The sequence below is a fragment of the Oratosquilla oratoria genome, chromosome 11 (assembly GCF_046742065.1).
Source record: "Oratosquilla oratoria isolate Oo_2021 chromosome 11, ASM4674206v1, whole genome shotgun sequence".
Classification (NCBI taxonomy): domain Eukaryota; kingdom Metazoa; phylum Arthropoda; class Malacostraca; order Stomatopoda; family Squillidae; genus Oratosquilla; species Oratosquilla oratoria.
In genome coordinates this window covers 333,777-358,796 of record NC_134787.1, presented here as the reverse complement: position 1 = coordinate 358,796, position 25,020 = coordinate 333,777, and the positions used below count along the sequence as shown (strand labels likewise).

The 25,020-nt window shown below is 36.0% G+C and overlaps 1 protein-coding gene across 1 annotated transcript in view; it reads right to left on the bottom strand.

Annotated features, from left to right (window-relative positions):
* The window catches only part of LOC143029533 (basic phospholipase A2 PA-12C), a 51,989-nt gene that overhangs the window by 16,697 nt on the left and 10,272 nt on the right, over positions 1–25,020 (bottom strand). The window contains exons 2-3 of the mRNA XM_076192185.1: positions 22,180–22,402; positions 8,171–8,277 (exon numbers count right to left, since the gene is read on the bottom strand). Coding sequence (XP_076048300.1) covers positions 8,171–8,277; positions 22,180–22,402 — 330 coding nt within the window. The remainder of the gene's footprint in view (positions 1–8,170; positions 8,278–22,179; positions 22,403–25,020) is intronic.

The following is a 25,020-nucleotide window of genomic DNA, read 5'->3' as shown; positions in this document are numbered from 1 at the left end:
TCCTTTTTCGTCGTAAATCCTCTTCTTCTTGGTCGCGCGACGACAGCGACGTCGGGTGGTGTTGCTTCGATGTGTGAATCGGTCTACGTGTGTGTGTGTGTATTTACTTAGTTGTATTTACCTAGTTGTATTTTACGGGAAGGGGAGCTATGCTCGTGGTGTCCCGTCTTCATATTTCGTTTTACCTGGCCTGTTTTTAAATTCGTGTAACATTTTTGCACACACCACATTTTCATCCAACTTGTTCCAAACATCTGTTATCCTGTGGGGAAAGCTGTTCTTTTTCAGGTCTCTTCTATAATTGTCTTTTATTTTCTTTCTGTCTTCTTGTATCTCTACTATCCCATTTTATTAGATCCTCTCTATCAATAATTTCCATGCCTTTTATGATTCTATAAATAGTTATCAAATCTCTCTCTCTTCTTTGCTCTAATGTCTGTAGCTCAAGTTTTGCCAGTCTCTCTTCAAATGATAGTTCTAAGAGCGTTGGTGCCAATTTCGTAATTGCTCTTTGTATTCTTTCAAGTTTTGTTATAAATTTTTTTGTACTTGGTGACCACATTGTTGCTGCATACTCCAATTTTGGTCTTATCAAAGTGAACAGTATTTTCCTCACCATTTCTTTGTCCAGGTATGTAAATGCTACTTTGATTTTACCTATTAAATTATAAGTTTCTCCAAAAAATTTGTTTATATGTTTCTCAGGGGATATATTATTCATAATAATGACTCCCAGGTCCTTCTCATTTTCCACTTTTTTAATTTCTTCCTCTCCCAATGTATATGATCCCACTATTCTTTTCTTGCTTCCAAATTCCATTATACTACACTTTTTAGTGTTGAACTCCATCTCCCACTTCCTACTCCATTCCCATACTTTATTGAGATCACTTTGCAGTGACTCACAATCTTCTACAGTGTTCACGTTTTCAACAGTTTTGCATCGTCTGAAAAGAAGCTCATATAACTTTCAATTCCCTCATCCATATCATTAATATATATAGCAAACATTATTGGGGTCAAAACTGTTCCTTGTGGAACGCCACTAATCACTTCATCCCAATTAGAATGTTTGTCTCTTATCATCACTCTCATTTTTCTTTCATGCAAGAAGTCTTCCATCCACTTCAGTAGTTTGCCCTATATTCCTCCTGCAGTTTCTAATTTCTTTAGCAATTTCTTGTATGCACCTTATCGAAAGCTTTTTTCAGGTCTAGAAATGCACAATCAGCCCATCCATGTCCTTCTTGTATTACATCTATTAGTCTTGAATAGAAATACATTAAGTTTGTGACACATGATCATCCTTGTCTAAATCCAAATTGCCTTGGATTTAGTACATTGTTTTTTTCCAAATGCCTTACCCATCTAGTTTCGATAATTCTTTCACAAATTTTAGGTACCATACTTGTAAGAGAGACTGGTCTATAGTTAGTTGGGTCTTCCTTGTTCCCCCCTTTATATATAGGTACTATATTTGCTCTTTTCCAATCTTCCGGAACTTTTCCTTCTTTCAATGAACTGCTTATTAGACTATGTATTTTGTCTGTTAGTTTGTTCCTGCATTCTCTCAAAATGTAGTTTGCCATTTCATCTGGACCTTACCATTTTCTAACATCGAGATTACTCGAGTGATTCATTATTTCTTTCCTTGTTACTTCTATTTCTTTCATATGGGGGACTTTCTCCTCCCACTCGACATCTCTAAGTTGTATGTTCTCCCTTGTAAACACTGATTTAAAATGCTTGTTCATAATTTCTGCCATTTCTATTTCCTCTGTGTATTCAACACCTTTTTGTAGTTTCACTAATTCGTGTTTGTTTTTCAGTTTGTTGTTTACAAATCTATAAAATATTTTTGGTTGATTTTTACATTTTTCTATACATCCTTTTCATATTTTCTCATTTCTTCTCTGCACACTTGTACATACTGATTTCTATAACCAATATATATTTTCAAATTTTCTGGTCTTTTGTCTTCCATTTTATTCAAGCTTTATCCCTTTTGTTTTTTAACTCGCTACATCTTTTGTTGTACCAACATTTTACATATCCTTTTTCGTGTTTTTGTCTTGAAATATACTTTTCCACTCTATAAATTTTGTCAAAATTTTTCATTTCTCTTCTACTGTTGTTTCCTCCTTGTGTATCCTTTCCTAGTCTGCTTTTTGAAAAAAATTCTCTTATTTGATCAAAATTTGTTTTCCATACATCAATCTTCCATTTCTATATTGTTTTTTTTTTTCATGTATTTTTCTTCATTTAGTTCCAGTTCAACTAAGATGTGGTTTCTTTTACGTATTGGTGTCTTATATTCAATCTTGTCCACTATTTCAGGTTCTGATGTGATTATTAGGTCCAGTCTCGAAGGTTCTTCCTCATTTCTGTACCTGGTATTCTCTTGTATCCATTGTGTCATTGTATGTTCTATAATCATATCTAGTAGTACATTTCCCCATAGGTCGTCTCCCCCTTTCATTGTCATCTCTTCCCTGCAGATTTCCTTACAATTAAAGTCACCTATTATAACTATTCTTCCTCCATCCTCCATTATCTTATTTAGTGTATCCTTGTGTGTTCCAACATATTTTTGTGTTTTCTCTCTTCCCATGAAGCCATTTTAGGAGGCACATAATTTATCACAAACTTCCTGTTATTCTTGTTCCTGTCCTCTATTTCCATCATAATCATCTCCACTCTATTCTTTCCATATCTGCTAAATCTCTTACTATATTCTCCTCTCTCATCACTTTAATAACTGTGTCCCTATTGTGTTCCTTCATCTGTCGTTTCACTATATCTCTAAATTCAATTTTATTATCCTCCTGAACTTTTTTCCAACCATTTACCTCTTTTGCTATGAACTCTTTATTCTCTTTATTATTCCTCTTTAATTCCTCATTCTCATCCTTTACTTCTCTTAACTGTCTTTTAAATTCTTCTATTTCTTTAGGTTTTGATTTTCCTTCTTTAGTTCTTCCAATTTATCAACTCTTTGTGTAAATAGTGTGAGTTGGCTAAACCTAACCTCTCATGCTTCATTCATTTTTGTTAGTTTTTCCTCTAGACTTGCTAATTGGGGGAGGTTGTCATCTCCTCCCTCATTGAATCCATAGAAATATTTATCTCCACATTCTTTTCCTGTTTGACCTACATAATATTTGTAGGTCAAACAGGAAAAGAATTAGAGGTTAGGATTAAACAGCATAAAAATAGCATAAAAAATGGCCAAGAATCTAGTGCACTTTTTAAACATGTTTGTGAATTTGACCATCCTATTGACTGGAAAAATGCTTCGAAAATTATACAGTGTAAGAGCATAACAGAAAGAAATATCATAGAGTCAGGAATTATCAAATGCAATTATGCTCAACTCATTAATAATAGTTTAGGATTATATAAATTAGATCCATATATTGTCAGTAATATAAATAGTACATATTTTAAAAGTTAATGTAATAATGATCTGTTTCCATGACCTCTCCGAGTGACCCAACCTGAGCTTTCAGGCTTCAGAGAGGAGGGTAAATGTCTCTCTTGTCCTATTTATTCTTTGTATCTCCATTTTTTTTTCTTATTTTTCTGTAATCCTTGATAATGTGAATATATCATGAAAGCGCTCGGACTTCGTGTGTTTTTTCTTTTCCTAGTGGACTCTGCATATTTGTGATTCACGTGTGACTTGTGAAATTTGTGCATATATATATATATATATATATATATATATATATATATACACACATTTGTATATATATATAATATATATATATATATACATATGTATATAAAAATATATATATATATACACACACAGTATATATATAGATATAAATGTATATGTATATAAAATTCTCCCATTTCTCCTCGTCTACTTCATTCACCTTCAATCTTATTTGTCATAATATAGTCATATATATATATATATATATATATATATATATATATATATATATATAAATATATATATATATACATATATACAACACTGAATGGGTCCCAGTGAACAGCTTTACATTTATTAACCACAATTCACTTTAATTCTAAGCCATGAACATTAAGAATCTCAAGATGGCATACATGCAGAAATTGAAATGTGATACAGTCAAGGACTCGAACCTCCTGCTAGTAGGTGACAAGTGATAGTGACTTAACTGATTGCACCATCTCTCTTGATGGCGCAATCAGTTAAGTCACTCACTATATATATGTATATATATATATATATATATATATATATATATATATATATATATATATAAATGTATATATATATATGTATATATATATAAATATATATATAAATATATATATATAAAAGCATAAATATATATATATATATATATATATATATATATGTATATATATATATATATATATATATATATATATAACACTGAATGGGTCCCAGTGAACAGCTTTACATTTATTAACTATAATTCACTTTAATTCTAAGCCATGAACATCAAGAAACTCAAGGAGGCATACATGCAGAAATTGAAATGTGATACAGCCAAGGACTCGAACCTCTGCTAGCAGGTGACAAGTGATAGTGACTTAACTGATTGCACCATCTCTCTTGATGGTGCAATTGGTTAAGTCACTATCACTTGTCACATGCTAGTGGAGGTTCAAGTCTTTGCATATATCACATTACCACATATAAATATCTGCATGTATGCCTCCTTGAAATTTTATATAGATATGTGTGTGTATGTATATCTATATATATCTATACATATACAGTAGAAGCCCGATATAACGAACTAATTCAGTCAAGGTCCAGTCCGCTAAAGTGATTTTTCCGCTAAATTGGAGGTCGTTTTCGACCCCCTTGTTAGCGGAATTTTCCGCTAGCTTGAGCTTATTTCCGCTAACTGGTTTGGTATTTGACTCCCTACGTAGCGGAATTTTCTGCTACATTGAGCTTTTTTGCTAAATCCTCTCGGTTATTTTCTCATATACTATAGTAGTCTGGATGGCGTTATTTTTGTGTTGTTGCAGAAAAAGGAGTTCGTTGTTATAAAAGTGTTTTTCATGGTGATTACTCTCGCTTAGTGATTTTGAATTTTCCCATCAACTTACTGTTCCATTATTTTGTTTTCCTATTATACCGTATATTTCTACTTGAATATATTTCTGCTACAATTATATCTTATACATATACTGAATTATATATTACAGACGCTCCTCAACTTACGTTTTAGTTGCGTTCCGAACGGCCGAACGTAAGTTGAAAATGAACGTAAGTTATTACTGTACTATACATCCGTAAATTCTATTACCGTATCTTATAAAACACCCCTAAATAATTAATTATACACATAACATTGTAAAATACAGTAAACTTCCACTTATCCGAACTCCAAGGGAGATTAGAAATGTCCGATTAACCGAAATGTTCGGTTAATCCTATTTTGTATGTTTCATTCCCGTAGATTTTTATGCGGTAATGTCGTATGCAGTATTCCTACCTGTAAACTTAACATACACATGGAAATGCTTATAATAGTTCATAAACATATTCTATAGAGTATAAACAGCCGATTAGGTGTAAACATGGAGTGTGCTGCCACCGTGTGAGCACTTAGTGAAGCTTGCGGGTGGCGGAAGAGGCGGCGGGGTGTTTGAATGTTCGGTTGAGATCCAAATACATTCGGTTGAAGCGATGGCTACCGTATTGAGAAAATATTCGGTTAATGCGATTATTCGGTTAAAACGCGTTCGGAAAAGCGCGAGTTTACTGTAACATTAATTTCAAATAAATTAAATTCAAGCAACATAAATTGAGATGGTGGAGGAGGAGGAGGCAAGGCTTGTTCAGTCTGTCGTTTGTATCATGTAAACAATGGACGCAGCGTCATGCGTAAGTATCGTTTGAACTACGGAGAGCGCGCTAAACTAAAAAATTCACTAAAAAAAAATTTACCATTTTTTTTTACAGTCAGTTCAAACGTAAAATCGAAAAAACGTAAAACGAATGAACGTAAGTAGAGGAGCGTCTGTATTGTATATATATTATGGTATATATATATATGTATATATATATATATATATATGTTATATATATATATATATATATATATAATATATTTATATACCTCCGAAATACTAAATTATAAATTTTTCCTTGACTCCACCACAATTTGGTAACATCTGGTAACATTGGACTGTGAGACACGCATGTGGCCAGTTGACGGAAAATGCTCAACTTAGCGGACTGTTCCCGCTAAATTGAGCTATTTCCGTAGACGCACGTCTGGCCAGCTAGCGGAAAATAGTCAACTTAGCGGTCCATTTCCGCTAAGTTGAGCATTTTCGTTATTGCTATTTGCAGTTCGCTAATTTGAGCTTCCACTAAATTGATATCCGTTAAATCGGGCTTCTACTGTATATATATATATATATTTATATCTATATATCTATATCTATATATATATCTATATCTATAACTATATATATATATATATATATATATATATATATATATATGCAGAAAAAAGCACTGGGAAATAAGAAGCTTAGTCCGAATGTTTTCGTCTATTTAAGACATTATCAAGGAATACGTCTTAATAATGTCTTAAATAGACGAAAACGTTCGGACTAAGCTTCTTATTTCCCAGTGTTTTTTTCTGCATATTATTTTCATGTGTGCCTTGTGAATTACTGCAAAATATATATATGTATATGTATATATATATATATGCATATATATATATATATATATATATATATAAATATATATGAGCAGAAAGGGTGGGGAGGTAAACACCAAAAAACCGTAGGAGTTTTATTACTAACGTTTCGTTCTTAAGGGGACTTCCTCAGAGGAAGTCCTCTTAAGGACGAAACGATTGTAATAAAACTCTTACGGTTTTTGGCATTTACCTCACCACCCTTTCTGCTCATTCTATCATACATATTTCATATGTATATGTATATATATATATGTATATATATATAATATATTATATATATAATATATATATAAATATATACAAATATATTATATATTATATATATAAAATATATATATATATATATATATATATGTATATACATATATATACATATATATACATATACATATATATATAAATGTATATACATATATATACATATACATATATATATAATGAAGGTGGAAAAAGAAGTCACGGGTCTAGTTCCGAGTTACTGAGTTTATTCCTGACCGGTTTCGCTCTATGCTTCATCTGAAGAAGCATAGAGCGAAACCGGTCAGGAATAGACTTAGGAACTCGGAACTAGACCCGTGACTTCTTTTTCCACCTTCATCAACTTGTCACAATGTACCAACATATATATATATAAATATATATATACACACATATATATGAATATATATATATATGTGTGTATATATATATATATATATATATATATATATATATATATATGTATACACACCTATATAATTATATATATATACACACACACACACATATTTCTCCTCCTTGTCCTTCCCCCTCCAACTACTCATCCGCCTTCTTTCCCTCTCTCCCCTTATGCCTTCCCTACTCCCCCTTTTGTCTCCTCCTTCTAAAACTCTTCTTTCTCCTACTCCTCCTCCATCTCCTTTTTTCTCCTACTTCCTTTTTCTACTAATTCCTTCTGTCCTTCTTTCCCCCCCTCCCTTCTTCTCATTCTACTTCTTCTCATCCTCTTCTTCCTCCTTTTTATATTTCCCTATCCTCCTCTTCCCCTTCCTTTTCCTCCTTTGGCTCCATTTCCTCCTTCCTCCACCTCCTCTTCCTCCATCTACTCCTCCTCTTCCTCCTCCACCACTTTCTCCTCCCTGCCCTACTCCTTTTATTTTTTCTTCTTCTTTCTCCTCTTCCTTTTCTTCTTTGCCCTCCTCTCTCTCACCCAACTCGTCCTTCTCTTCCCACAGTCTCTCCTCATCCTCTTCATTTTCCTTCTCTTACTCCTCTCTTGCTGTTGCTGCTGTTGCTGCTGCTGCTTCTCCTCCTCCTCCTCCTCTTCCTCCTCTTCCTCCTCTTCCTCCTCTTCCTCCTCCTCTTCTGCTTCCTCCTCCTCCTACTTCTCTCCTGCTGTTTCTTCTGCTTCTCCACCACCTCCTCCTTCCTAATGTGGTTGTCCTTCAAATGTCGTCATCGTCGTCATCGTTGCTGGCGCCGTCTGGTGGACTCACCGCAGTATGGCTTGCCTCCATTGCAGCGCCACCGGTAGGGAGCAAAGTAGGTCTTGAGGCCATCGCACTGGGCTGCTTCGTAGCACCAGTCGTGGGCTTTGCAGCATCTGTAGAAGGAGGAAGCATGTATCAATATTTGCTTGTTTTATAGGAGCCTATTACCTTTTACTGTGAGCAGCCACAAGGGTTTATGGAGAGTAAGAGGAGTAGAGATGTGATTAAGGTTTTGCTGCCTGAAGGGGTGAATTGGACATCTTTAAGGATTTTATCCTGAGTATTGCTAGGTATTATTCATGGATCATAGGCGGGAGATAGATTAACCCTTCATTGTCCAAAGGTGTGAATTGTCTACTTTTCCAGATTCCATCTTAACTAATGCCAAGCAATTTTATTTGTCTTAATTGATCAATTGTTTCTTCAGAACCTTTTATTCAACAAGTTTGTCACATTCTTTGACTATGCTGTTTGCAATATTTCATCTACATGTTTCTTGATTAAACCTACACCCTGAGGGCTTGAACTAAAATGGGTTGTCAAAGAAATAGATATAATAGGCTGGCAGCAATTTGAAAAAAAGGGAAAGAAGGGGCTGATCTATGCACGCTATATCCCTTTCTTTACCACTGAAATGAATACAAAAATCTGTCGGGTTGGAAGGGGTTAGGGAAAGATATGGATCATATCAATTAGCAGTTGGGAATGTGCATATATACTTGTGTGTATAGCTATGTGTATGTGTGTGTGCATATATACATGTGCACACACATGTGCTTATGTATATTTACCTAGTTGTATTATACAGGAAGGGGAACTACACTTGTGGGTGTCCCATCTCTGTATCTCGTCATGTCTAATTTGCTCTTAAATTCATGTGTTGTTTTTGCACACACTATTGTTTCATCTAGTAGGTTTCATACATCCACCACTCAGTGGGGAAAGCTGTTCTTTTTCAGGTTTCTTCTATAACTATCCTTTTCGAGCTTTCTTCCATGTCCTCTTGTGTTTATCTTATCCAAATTTAGTAAGTCTTCTCTATGAAGGACTTCCATACCTCTCATAATTCTGTAGATCAGTGGTTCCCAAACTGGGGGTAAATTAACCCATGGGGGTAATTTAACATTTTTTCAAGGGTAAAGGAGGGGTGACAGAAAAATAGTTAAGAATTTTGAAAATCAAGAAGCCAAGAATTCCTTAACTAGCTTCTTCAAACATGCAACCCCATCCATTCCACTGATGTCTGCGACATCTTTGGCAATGGTCACTTGAGATGCACAATGTTCAAATACAATAAATAAACGAAAATATCTCTACTGTTTTAATTTAGCCACATATAGGAAACTGTGATGTTATAACACATTTGTAAATGTACACATTAAAACCACTATCAGAGAAATAATATTAAAAGTACAGGAGATCAGTATATTTCAACTACTATCTGTAGTCCCCTTCAGTGAAGAGGGCTACAGATAGTAGTCGAAATATACAGTTTTCCTGCACTTCTGATATTATTACTCTGATAGTGGGTTTAAAGTGTACTTAGCCACATATGTCAATGCTGACGTTTTGTGAAGGGGTTAACATGTTTAACGTGGGATGTTAAACTGGGTAACAATCTGAAGAAGTTTGGGAACCATTGCTGTAGATGGTCAGCAAGTCACTTCTTTCTCTCCTTTGTTCCAGAGTTGGTAATTCTAGTTTTAACAATCTGTCTTTGTATGACAGTTTTGTCCAGCATCTAGCATGTTCCATACATCAACCCCTCTGTGGGGAAAGCTGTTATTTTTAAGTCTCTTCTATAACTGTCCTTTTTGAGCTTTCTTCTATGTCCTCTGTATATCTTATCTGAAATTAGTAAGTCTTCTTTATCAAGGTCTCCTATACCTCTCATAATTCTGTAGATGGTCAACAAGTCACCTCTTTCTCTCCTTTGTTCCAGAGTCGGTAATTCTAGTTTTGATAATCTTTCTTCATATGACATTTTTGATGGTGTTGGGGCCATCTTCATAGTTGCTCTCAAGGTTCTCTCAATTTTCCTTGTATTCTTTTTGGCACTGGGTGACCATAGTGTCACTGTGTACCCAATTTTGGCTTTATCACTTTGACTAGTATTTTCTTTACCATTTCTTCATCCAAGTAAGTAAAAGCCACTTTTATTTATCTTAGTAAGTTAAAGGATTCATTGACAATTTTGTTTATCTGTTTGCCAGGGGACATGTCCTTTGTGATGATTACTCCCAAGTCTTTTTCAGATCCCACTTTCTTTACTTCCTTTGCACCAATTTTATATTGTCCTGATAGAATTTTTTTTTTACTTTTTCCAATTCTATTATGCTACATTTCTTAATGTTGAAGTCCACTTTCCACTTCTGACTCCATTCCCAAACCCTGTTCAGATCTCTCTGTAGTGAATCACAGTCCATTTCAGTACTCACTTTCTTTAACAGTTTTGGATCAACTGCAAAGAAACTCGTGTAACATTCCACACCCTCATCCATGTCATTCATATAAATAGCAAACCTTATTGGAGCCAATACTGATCCATGTGGAACTCAACTAATCACCTCTTCCCTTGTAGAAGTCTTATCTCTGAGCACTACTCTCATTTTTCTTCCATGCAAGAAGTCCTCCATCCATTTCAGTAGTTTACCTTGTATCCCTTTGTTTTCAGTTTTCTTAACATTTTTTTGTGTCGGACTTTGTCAAAAGCTTTTTGTAGATCTGAAAAAGCACAATCAGCCCATCCATCCCTCTTCTGTATTATATCTAGTAGTCTTGAGTAAAGATAAAATTTGTGGCACATGATCTTCCCTGTCTAAATCTGAATTGTCTCAGATTTAGTATATTGTTCTCCAGATGTTTTATCTATCTACTTTTTATAACTTTTCACAAATTTTGGCTACTGTGCTTGTAAGGGAAACTGATCTGTAATTTGTTGGGTATTCCTTGTTTCCTCCTTTATATAATGGTACAATATCAGTATTTTTCTAATCTTCTGGTATTTTTCCTTCTTTGAGTGAGCAACTTATTATGTTATATATATTGTCTATTAGTTCTTTACATTCTTTTAATACCCAATTTGCAATTCCATATGGGCCATGCAATATCCTGACAGCAAAGTCCATTAATTGGTCCATCATTTCTTTCTTCGTTACTATTATTTCCTTCATGGGGGGGTGGGGGAAGATTTCACTTTTCTCCCCTCATTCCGATGTTGTACATTTTCTCTAGTGAAAACTGACTTGAAGTGTTTACTCATGACTTAACCCATTTCTGTAACTTTTTGCAAGAAAGAATAATGAGAGTAGTGATAAGAGACCAACACTCAAAATGGGATGAAGTAATAAGCGGTGTTCTGCAGGGAACAGTACTGGCCCCAATAATGTTTGCTATATATATTAATGATATGGATGAAGGAATTGAAAGCTATATGAGCTTCTTTGCAGATGATGCAAAACTACTAAAAAGAGTGAAAACAAGAAGATTGTGAATCACTACAGAGAGATCTATATAAAGTACAGGAATGGAGTAGGAAGTGGGAGATGGAGTTCAATACTAAAAAGTGTAGTATAATGGAATTTGGAAAAAGCAAAAACAGAATAACAGGAGCATATAATTTGGGAGAAGGAATAAAAAAAAAGTAGAAAATGAGAAGGACCTGGGAGTCATTGTTATGAATAATATGTCACCTGAGAAACATATAAATAAGATATTTGGAGAAACTTATAATTTAATAAGAACAATCAAAGTTGCATTTACATACCTGGATGAAGAAATGGTGAAGAAAATCCTAATCACTCTGATAAGACCAAGATTGGAATATGCAGCAACGATATGGTCACCAAGTACAAAAAAATGTATAAAAAAAACTTGAAAGAATACAAAGAGCAATTACAAAATTGGCACCAACACTCTCAAAACTATCATATGAAGAGAGACTAGCAAAACTTGAACTACAGACACTAGAGCAAAGAAGAGAGAGAGGAGATTTGATAGCTATTTACAGAATCATGAAAGGCATGGAAATTACTGATAGAGAGAATCTGATAAAATGGGATGACAGAAATACAAGAGGACACGGAAAGAAAATAAAAAAGACAGCTATAGAAGAGATTTGAAAAAGAACAGCTTTCCTCACAGAGTAATAGACAGTTGGAACAAGTTAGATGAGAAAGTGGTGTGTGCAAAAACAATACATGAATTTAAAAATAGTTTAGATAAAATGAGATATGAAGACGGACACCACGAGCATAGCTCCCCTTCCCGTAAAATACAACTAGGTAAATACAACTAGGTAAATACACACACACACACACACACACACACACACACACACATAAATGAACTGAAGAATGATAATGAAAAGAAGAAAACTAATGATAATAATAGCGAAAATCTAAAGCAGGAAGTGAACAACAAATTCCAAGAATTGACACAAAAGATCGAAGAAAACTTAGGTGGGGACAGTATCTAGGAAATTAAGAAGTGGAAAGAAAATATTGAAAATAAAGAAATTGCTTTCAAAGAAATAGTCAAGCAGCAAATGCAAGATAATGCAAAAGACACAATCATTCAAGTGATTAACGAAAAAGCAAATTGGGTCAGGGACACAGTAGATAGGAAGAAATGTATTGTGGTTTATGGGCTTAAAGAAAAACAAGGATTGGCGAGGTACATGAGAGAAAAAGAAGAAAAAGAGACAGCAGTAGAAATCCTTAATGAAATTCAGGGGGGAGATAGTGATTCAGGCACAGACTTAGAAGAGACTTACAGAATTGGTCGCTATACTAAGGATAGGAATCGACCTCTAAAGATAAAACTAAGGTCACAAGTGGTAGTAGAAGACATATTTGAAAAAGTAGGTAACTTGGCAAAGAGTGAAAAATACAATAAGATATGGATAAAAAGAGAAATGAGTACTGAGGAATTAGAAAAAGAAAGGGCGCTAAGAGAAGAAGCAAAGGAAAAAAAACTTGAAAAGATCAGAGACAGAATGCAAAGAATTCCAGTGGAGAGTAATAGACTTGAGATTAAGACAATGGCGCTTCAAAACGAACAAAACAAGGGAAGAAGAAACCAGGGAGAAGGAAGAAAATTAAAAGTGGCCTATACCAACATTGACGGACTAATTTCGGGACTGAACGAACTCAATGATTATCTGTTAGAAGCAAAACCAGACATAATGGGAATTGTAGAGACTAAACTAAGAGGTGAAATACCATCCACTGTTATCGGACAAGGTTTATACAACTACTGGATAAAAAACAGGGACAAGAAACAGGGAGGGGGAATCATGTTCTTGGCCAAGAAAGACCTAAAGGTGACAAAAATTGCAGAGGGCAAAGGTAATGCTGAATTGATCATGATAAAAGTCGAAGGCAAGAACATGAAAAGTAGAAAGTTTGTGGTGACTTATGTGCCTCCAAAAACAAGCGCTTGGAAAGAAATTGAACATAAAAAAATGCTAGATGACACAAGAAAATCACTCAATGAGATACTAATGGGTAAGGGTAATCTGGTAGTTATGGGGGACTTCAATTGCAAAGAAATTTGTTGGGACAGCATGACAGTGCAAGGAGGAGATGACTCGTGGGGCAATGTACTGCTAGATATGACCATGGAGTACACAATGACCCAATGGGTCCATGAAAACACAAGGTACAGAAATAATGAAGAGCCATCGAAACTAGATCTAATATTTACAACAGAGCCTGAAATAGTGCATAAAGTCCAGTATGAGACACCAATTGGAAAGAGTGACCATGTACTCATCGAAACTATACTAAAGGAAGAAATAGACATAGAGAGGAACGAAAAGCATAGGAAAGGAAGACTGAGGTACAACAAAACAGACTTTACAAAACTAAAGACATTCTTCCGGAATGCAAACTGGGAAATATTTTACAGGGAAGAAACAGCAGTGGAAGAGAAATGGAATATATTGATGGAAAACTACAATGAAGGGGTAAACAGGCATGTACCAAGACAAAAGCGAGAGAGAGAGTACATTAAATGTTGGTTCAACAAAAGATGCAGTGAGGCAAAAGACAGAAGGGACAAAGCTTGGAAAAAGTGGAGAAAAGACAAAAAACAAAGCAAATGGCAAATTTATGTTAACTATAGAAATGAGTATGTTAATGTGAGAAGAGAGGAGAAAAGGAACCATGAGAAGGATATTATAGACAAATGCAAAGAGCAACCCAAACTATTCTATCGGTATGTGAATGGTAAACTTAAAAACAAACAGGAATTGGTGAAACTATGCCAAGGAAACATAGAATACACAGAAGATTTAGAGATGGCCGAAGTCATGAACAATCACTTTAAATCTGTTTTCACCAGAGAGAAAATACCGAATTGTGACATAGACAAAAACAAGAAATCTCCCCTCATGAATGAGTTTACAGCATCACTAAAGGAAATATCAGAACATTTATCAAGGCTGGATGTCAGAAAATCACATGGCCCGGACGGTATTGCAAATTGGATTCTAAAGGAGTGCAAAGAAGAACTAACAGACAAAATACACATCTTAATAAACAGCTCACTCAAAGAAGGAAAGATACCCGAGGACTGGAAAAACGCTAACATTGTACCAATACACAAAGGAGGAAACAAAGAAGAACCCACCAACTATAGGCCAGTATCACTAACAAGCACCATTGCCAAAATTTGTGAGAAAATAATCAAGAATAGATGGGTAAAACATCTGGAAGACAATGACATATTAAACCCAAGACAATTCGGATTCAGACAAGGAAGATCATGCTCCACAAACTTAATATGCTTTTACTCAAGACTAATAGACATAGTGCAAGAAAGAAATGGATGGGCTGATTGTGCATTCCTAGACTTGCAAAAAGCCTTTGACAAAGTACCACACAGAAAACTACTAAAAAAACTGGAACACATAGGAGGAATACAGGGAAACCTACTAAAATGGATAGAGGACTTTCTGACTGGTAGAAAGATGAGAGTAGTGCTCAGAGAAAAATATTCAGACTGGAAAGAGGTGATCAGTGGAGTACCGCAAGGATCTGTGCTGGCACCAATAATGTTTGCTATCTATATGAATGACATGGATGAGGACGTGAACTGCTACATGAGCTTCTTTGCCGATGACGCCAAACTGCTAAGGAAAATAGAAACTGATGAGGACTGTGAAGCACTGCAAGAAGACCTAAATAGGGTATGGAACTGGAGTCAGAAATGGGAAGTGGACTTTAATACGAAGAAGTGTAGCATAATGGAGTTTGGAAAAAGCAAAAACAGAATATCAGGAAAATATACAATTGGAACCAAAGAAGTAAAGAAAGTAGGATCCGAAAAAGAGTTGGGAGTAATTATCACGAACGACTTGTCCTATGATATACAGATTAACAAAATTGTCGGGGAGACTTACAACTTGCTAAGATCAATAAAAGTGGCGTTTACATACTTGGACGAAGACATGATGAAAAAAATATTGGTTACATTGATAAGGCCTAGATTAGAGTATGCAGCGACATTGTGGTCCCCCAGTACCAAAAAGAATATAAAGAAAATAGAAAGAATCCAAAGAGCAGCTACAAAAATGGCACCTGCACTTGCAAACCTATCATACGAAGAGAGATTGGCTAAACTGGAGTTACCGACACTGGAGCAAAGAAGAGAGAGAGGTGACCTATTGACCATCTACAGAATCATGAAAGGCACAGAGGTACTCGATAGTGAGAACTTACTTAACTGGGACAAAAGAAACACAAGAGGACATGGAAAGAAAATAAAAAAACATAGCTATAGAAGAGAACTGAAGAAAAACAGTTTTCCTCATAGAGTTTTGGACACTTGGAACAAACTGGACAATGAAATAGTATGCGCAAAAACCATTCATGAGTTTAAAAACAAACTAGACACTGCAAGATACAAAGGCGGGACAACACGAGCATAGCTCCCCTTCCCGCAAAATACAACTAGGTAAATACAACTAGGTAAAATACACACACACACATATATATATATATATATATATATATATATATATATATATATATATATATATATATATATGTATATATATATATATATATATATATATGAATAGAATCGCCAATGACGACGATATCAATCAAATAATTCCGACAGCTGTCCCCGGACTCAAACCGAGACTTGCGCGATGGCAGGCCGTTGATCTACCGACTATGCTACTGAGACTATAAGATTCTTCAACCTCGGGGCTAATCTAACTCCCGCAGGATTTGAGTCGACTGCTAACTGCCGTCCTAATCTCGATTTTACGGAGAACCAAGCCCACTTGTAGCTAGTGGTTAAGCTGGTACGTATCCTTGATAGACTTTCGTCGTTGTAATACCTGAATAGAATCGCCAATGACGACGATGTCAATCGAATAATTCCGACAGTTGTCCCCGCACTCGAACTTCGGGGTTGGAGAATTTTAGAGTCTCAGTAGCATAGTCGGTAGAGCAACGACTTGCCTCAGCGCAATTCTCGGTTCGAGTCCGGGGACAACTGTTGGATTTATTTGATTGACATTGTCGTCATTGGCGATTCTATTCAGGTATTACAACGACGAAAGTCTATCAAGGATACGTAGCAGCTTAACCATTACCGACAAGTGGGCTTGGTTCTCAGTGAAATCGAGATTAGGACGGCAGTTAGCAGTCGACTTGAATCCTGCGGGAGTTAGATTAGCCACGAGGTTGAAGAATCTTATAGTCTCAGCATAGTCGGTAGATCAACGGCCTGCCACCGTGCATGTCTCGGTTCGAGTCCGGGGACAACTGTCGGAATTATTTTATATATATTTATATATATATATATATATATATATATATATATATATATATATATATATATATATATATATATATATATATATATATATACTGTATATTGAAGGCTAGAGGGCCAAGTAAATAAACCCATACAGGGAGCTTTATTTATGTATATATTTTCGAAATTCTTTCTGGATTTCCACTGCCAATATCTCTCAGCTGTTGCAGAGAGTAAGATAAAAGTATAATTCTTGCATAAGTACTAGTTGGGTTAACCTCGTCATTGGATTTATACTGTAGATTGAAAAGGAAATTCAGCTTCGCCGGTCAGGCCTCTGGTCGGAGGATATCATCTCTACGCATGTATAAGGCCACCATTGTGACGCCGCCATGGATACGTCACTACACCCTCCACAACAATCGTAAAGTTTACAACCTCGATGAACACTAATCCTGGAATATAGGAGATAGTTGGCACACTTGCAGATAGAAGAAGTCCACCTTCCAGTTAAAATTCATTTTGCAAAATCTCAGAAATGGATACTCTGTTGACTAGCATGCCAGAGAGGCAGTGAATGCCCGCATGCAAACGAAATTCGCAGCCATGAATGGCAGAAACCTAAAGTTTGCCTATCCCTCCAGTGGAGACATCAACCATATGGGCTCACCATAAGGGACTTGAAGTCCTTATTGGTGATACAGAAGAAGAATGATTAAAACAAAGAAAGTCACCACCAGTTCCTCCTTATATATGGAACTCCTGGCGAAGCTACAAAAAAACGCTGAACATACACGAACAACAGAAAAGAAAGAAAAAGAAAAAGAAGACATTTTGAAGCAGCAAAACAACTAAGATCCAATCCAGGAATCACCATTCATACAACAGATATGGCAGCTGCTTTATGCTCATCACAACAAAAGAAAACTTGCAAAATGTAGATACCATCCTCGGAGATGAGTTACTTCAAGAAAATCTCACGCAACCCGATCGAAAAAAACAAACATGTAAATAGGATCACATAATGAACACTGAACAAGGAACGGTCAAGTTCAGCAAGTTTAGATGATTACGAACCTTGAGACTTTTAGGGAAACGTGAAAATTCACCATCATGACGAGCTTAGTTGCTGCTTTTACGAGAACGTAGAACATCCTGTCACTGATACAGATGTGAGAGATGATAGGCTCGACTCTACTTAATCAGAAGTGATACGCTTATTTCATTATATATATATATATATATATATATATATATATATATATATATATATATATATATATATATCATAAGTCACATATGTCCACTTACAAGCTTGACTAGGGAATCGAGAAAAAGTATATATTAAAAAGAAAGGAACACCCTATTGAAGATAATGCAAAAGTTCAACTCATCATATATTATAATATGAAGAAACCTTTCAACTTATTTTTGAAAGCAATACTACTACCAACCACACAGTGTTTCAGAGAAGTCACATCACCTTCAAATTCTTCTGCCTTAAATAGGACTGTGTGCTTTCAACAACCTACTTGAATGACGTTGACTCCCTAGTGCGATAGTTATTATTCAACCGCCACACACTGAGCGTCGAATGAAGGCGGCAGACCTCCATGTCTCAAGTGATCTCTCCCATAACGGACAATTTACGAGTTACTACACTATGTTACTTGATTTTTATTTGCATTATTCAGATTACACTACCGCACCAGATTTCTTAATCAAGAAACTAAGAATGCGTTTTTACTCTTTTACAACCTACTCGATGAACATTGGAAAACTTTTTCAAACCCCGTCTGTTAGGCAGAAAATTGAAAATATAAGCTTTGTTATCAGTTTCAGTGAAATATGTGTGCGCACATGTGCGTATGTATGTATGTATGTGTATGTTTATATTAACTTACCTTATTGTACTTACCTCACTGGTGTGCTCATAATGCCCCGCCTTTGTGTTTCCATGGATCGAATTTAGCTTTAGATTTGCTCATGTTGCCAGAATGTACTTTTTCGTTATGTTGTTCCATGCCAGGATAGAAATGTGTTTATTAATATCCTTCATTTTTTCGATTTCTTTCCATTGCCTTTTTTTTTTGTTATAGCTCTGAATACTGGTATCTTATTACCTTTCATTCTCCTTTCTTCTAATGTTGATTGTTCCAGGTTTAGTAATCAAATTTTCCTTTAAACGTTTTGTCAGTTCGAGTGAGAACCATTTGTATACCACTCTGAAATTTCTGACTTTTTTCTATTTGTGCGGGGACCACACCACTAAAGTATATATATGTAGGGGTCATTTTGGTTTTCTTGTATCCTTTTCATATTCTTGCACAGACAGTGGGATGCTATTCTTATCGTCAACAATTCATAGAATGTTTTTTCAGTGATAGTTTTTTCGTTACAAATTCTCCTAGGTTCATCTGGCTTTTCCATTTTGTAACTGCTTCAGTTTCCACTTCATGATTTAGGGATGACTTTTTCTTCCTTTTGCCTACTTCTAATGTGTCTATTTTTTTCTTTTTTAAATGGAAAAAATCTGGCTCCATTCTATTCAAATCTTTCTGTAACAACTTATAACCATTCCCATCGTTTATTCTTTTCATGACCTTGGCATCAGCAATTGTTTGCTTAATCCATCACGTAGAAGAAGAAGAAGAAGAAGAATAGCTTACTGGTGCCAACACCGAGTCTTGTAGGAACCCTCTATTTTTTCCCCGCCAATCTGACATCCTGTTCTTTATTAATATGTTCTTCAAGAAATCCTTCATATATTCCAGTATATTCACTTTAAATCGTCCAATATATTCCAGTGTTGATATATATACTGAGATACCTTTCCAAAAAATTCAGATTTATCCCATCTGCCTTGTAACCCATCGATCACTTGAGTACGAACTGAACAAATTTGCAGGGCAAAACTTTCTTTTTCTAGATTCAAATCTATTACAAACCAAAAATGTTGCTCTTCCAAATATTCTGTATGTATGTATGTCTGTGTATATAAATGTATATCTGTATGATTCACCATGGTCTTGGATCACGTGTTGGACTCGTGATCGACAGTTATTAACCTCCCGGAAGAGAGTTCAGAGGTATGACCGATCTGTGGGTAACACTGTGACCCTACACGCACACACACACCCAACTCCCGCCCACGAGAGTTGGAGTAACATCTTGCAGCGCAGCAAGCTGAAATCATTTCAGCCCTGGGCGGGAATCGAACCGTGACCGCCGTAGTAGCAGGCGAGAACTCTAACCACAGCGCCACGAGGTGTGTGAGTGCAAGTTTATATGTACGTTTGTGTGTGTGTGTAGTATGTATATGTATGTACATGTGTGCGCGGTGTGTGAGCGCCTGCGCTTGGTAGTACAAATGAGCACAGGAGTCTAGGCACGCGGCGCCTTTCCTCTTGCAGGGTCACTTGGAGAGCCAATCAGCGAGCAGAAAGTGCCCTTGGTCGACCTTGGCCCCATTCTGACCTGATTCTACCTCACCATATGGATGGTGATTATTACCCGTATCCATTCGTTTCGTTATCCGAAGGACGGAAGGTAGTGTGGTTTAATATTCAGGTGTAGTAAAAGGACGGCATATTATTAAGTTAAAGAATGAGGACAGTGGATTAAGCTGTGGTAAAAGGATGGTTTGGTAAAGTTGAAAAAAAAAAAAAAAAAAAAAAAAAAATTATAGCGGGGTACTAAGTTTAGTAAAACAGTGGCGTGGTACTTAGTTATAGTAAAAAGGCATCGTAGTATTTATTGCAGCAAAACAACGCGACGGTAATTGGCTGCAGTAAAACGAAAGTTTGGTGCCGAGTGGTGGTAAAACAAATGACCATTTTATTTCGGTCTGATTACCGAGGTTGCGCTATTTTTCTTTCTTTGTTCATGGCACTAGAAACTAAATATGTATTGGTAAAATGAAAGGGGGAAAAATCAGTATCAATAATGTGGAGACTTCCGTGGCATCTGTACAGCCGACGGTTCCTTCTTTTTGACACCGGGAATGAAGCCCCTCCCCTCATAAAGTAATGGTGGTTCATTTCCAACTTTTACTTACAATACCTCTCAATTTCTCCTTTGCCACTCTTCTTCCTTCAGTTTCTCTCGGTGCATACTCTCTTTTGATACCTGACACTAGAAATTCACTACTCAAGTAAATTCAACCAAGAAGGGGTTAAAAATCTCGACCAACTTTTACAAAGCTCTTGACGAAATATATATTTTTAGGTAATGTCAGATCATTCTATTTTGTTTAGGGACAGTTTGAGGCAAAAGTTGGTTGTTTCACATTCAGAATTACATACGTCATCATCAACTTTTCACTTCACATAAATCGTGTGGAAACTCGAGTCACGTAAATTTCTTGTTTAGTTAGAGCTGTTAATTGCTTCAAGACATCGATCTTTGTGAATTATCTATCGTCGATCAAGGGAAGAATCCAGGAGAATCGTGAGATATCGTTCACAAGAATTTGATGTGAAGAAGCTGAGGGATGATGTGTGTACTTGGGAGTATGTGGTAGCGGTCTAATCGATTTGAAGTGTTTGACACCTTTCAGGATCCTGGTAGTAGTTATGGTCTAGTTTTACAGAGCTTCTATTATTGTGGACAATCTCGCGCTGGTCGAGAAGTAGTGTGACGTCACGTGAAACACTGTAAAAAGTGGAACGACAGGATGGCAACAATTACAGAGCCTAACCTAACCCCCCCACCCCCTAATGGCGTAATCCATCCTAACCCAGCCTGAACTGACTTAACCTAAACAGACCTAACCTAACCTCACTTAACCTATCCTGATCTAATCTAACTTAACCTACCATAACCTAACCTAACCTAACTCATCTTAACCTAATCTAACTTAATCTATCCTAACCCAATCTAACTTAATCTGCCCTAACCTAATCTAACATAACCTAGCCTAAACTAAACCATCTTATCTAGATTAAAACAATCTTGACTTAAGATTCCATCGGTCAGTTCGATTTTCAGTATTTATTTGGCCATCGACAAACGGCATTTTTCCCCAGTGAATGTGGACTGCCCTCCTTCTGACCAGGAGCTAAATTTACCTCCGTTCAAACCTGTCCCCAGTGTAGCCCGATATCAAATATTACGAATTCAGATATAATTTCTAATTTCTTTTAAAGTAGGGGTATTCATTGGCAGGTCAAGACTAATAAAAATGTACAGCTACAGTTGCTGATAAGTAGGCCCAAACTTCCCTTGTCCAGGGAACTTACTTGTCAATGCCATCGACGACAACCCCCGATCCGAGAAAGCCACAATAGCAGCCGTAGCCCTTGTAGTCGAGCGGGTTGCAGTCCGTGGCACAGGTCATCATGTTGAACAGGTGGAACACCGACCTCTTCTGTCTTCTTCGGCCGTCGTCGTTGGCGCTAACGAAGCCGGTGCTCTTGCTACCGCCGTACTGGAGTGACGTTGAGGACGAAGTGGAGGTGCTTGCTGTAGGGCACAGAAAGAGAACGAGATGAACGAACGACGGGGTGCAAGGGTAACGGTAAAGCGTGCCGGCTAAAGACGTTTTAGTCCACAAAGAAACCGGATGCAGAATTAAGAAATACGTCCATAAAAAAGATAGATGAGCAAACAAATAAATGATTACGTGAATGAATGAGTAAATACATCAACGGACAAAATAGATATACAAATATACTAACATACAAATACAGTTGGCATAATAAATATATGAAGAAATAACATAAATTATTTACAACATATTGCTTCAGTGTTTAATTCATTTGTTAGGCCTAAACGGTTCTAGACTGAGATATATAATATAGCAGTGAATAAAGACCAAACTTTTGTAGCATTGATTTGCAAAAGAAGCTCACTTTATAGTGGGAAATATATCATTCGTACGATTAGTAGATTCATTCGCAAATGCATTTTCAGTCTTGTAATATTTTTTCTTTACATTAAAAGAATATCATGATGTAAGAGTTTCACACTAATTATTTCAAAATTCTCCCGTGTCGGCATTTGAGTTTGAGCTGAAGTATTTTTCTTCTATTGGCCAGAGTAGTGCTCTGTGGATCGCTTTATTGATTTTTTATTCTTCGTGAAATGTGGAGTATAAGTGTAATTGTAGTATTCAATGGGGTTACTTGTGTAAAGATGGCAGTACACACTGGTAAGATATAGATTTTGAGACTATCCTTATTTGGGAGAAGGTACTTGAGGTGCATGTTAATGGCAATTACGATAGCGTAGGAAAATGCGGCGTCATCGCTCTTATATAATGCTTTCATTTCTCAAGTCATGATGACCTTGAAGTGTTATCGACTCTATGCCGCTTCATAGTTTTGTGAAAAAAAGGCAGACGGGTAAATAAGAAAAAAAAAAAAAAGCACAGAAGAAAAAGAAAAGAAAAACAAAAGGAAAATAAAAAGACGAAATAAAAAGAAAAAGAAGAAAAGAAGAAAAATAAGCGGAAGAAGAAACCAAAATAAAATGAAGAAGAAGAAGAAGAAGAAGAAAAAGAGGGAAAATAAGACCAAGAAATAGACGTAGAAGAGGAACAACTGCATGGACATAACGGAGAAAATTTCTTTGTCATATTCAGAGTTCGGATGGACAAAAAACCTCCATCGACCCCCTCGGAGGTTAGCCCTACTATAGATTTTACTTAAAATAGCGATTAATCATCTTTTATTTCTTTTATTTTTTCAGGCACGCCCACACACATATACAAATATGCACACGTGTATACACATACACACACACAAATATGCGCACGTGTTTACACACACACACACACACACACACACACACACACACACACACACACACACACACACACACACACACACACGCTTTAATTGCAGAGAAATGTGTTGGGAGGACATGACAGTGAAAGGCGGAGAGACTTGTGGGGTATTACATTACTGGACATGACCATGGAATATACAATGACTCAGTGGGTCAGTGAAAACACCAGATACAGAAATAATGAGGAGCCGTCGAGACTAAATTTGATATTTACAACAGAACCTGAAATTGTGGATAAAATCCAATATAAGACACCAATTGGAAAGAGTGACCATATACTCATTGAGACTGAACTAAAGGAAGAAATATACATGGAGAGAAATGAAAAGCATAGGAAAGGAAGATTGATGTACAGCAAAAAGGACTTTGGGAAACTAAAGAAATTCCTCCAGAATGCAAATTGGGAAAATCTTTGCATGGAAGAGACAAAAATGGAAGAGAAATGGGATATCTTGATGGATAATTACAATGAAGGGGTGAATAGGCACGTACCAAGACAGAAACTAGAGAGAGTGTACATTAAATGCTGGTTCAATAAAAGATGCAGTGAGGCAAATGATAGAAGGGACAGAGCTTGGAAAAGAGGGAGAAAAAAAAATGGAAAATGGCAAGTATATATAAACTATAGAAATGAGTATGTAAAACTGCGAAGAGGGGAAAAAAGGAACCATGAAAAGGACATTATAGATAAATGCAAAGAGCAACCCAAGCTATTCTATCGATACGTGAATGGTAAACTTAAAAACAAACAGGAAATGGTAAAGCTACGCCAAGGGAATATAGAATACACAGAAGAATTAGAAATGGCCGAAGTCATGAATAATCACTTTAAGTCTGTTTTCAATAGAGAGAAAGCACAATATTGGGACGAAGGAAATGAAAGGCTATCTCCCCCCATGAGTGAGATAATAGTAACATAAAAAGAAATACTGGAACATCTATCAAACCTTGACGTCAGGAAATCATATGGCCCGGACGGAATTGCAAATTGAATTATAAAAGAATGCAAAGAAGAACTAACGGACAAAATACATAACATAATAAATTGCTCACTCAAAGAAGGAAAAATGCAAAATACTGGAAAAATGCTAACATTGTACGAATATAAAGAGGAAACAAGGAAGAACCAACTAACTATAGACCGGTCTCACTAACAAGCACTATAGCCAAACTTTGTTAGAAAATCATTAATAATAGATGGGTAAAACACCTGGAAGATGATAATATGATAAACCCAAAACAATTTGGGTTCAGACAAGGAATATCATGTACCACAATCTTAATATGTTTCT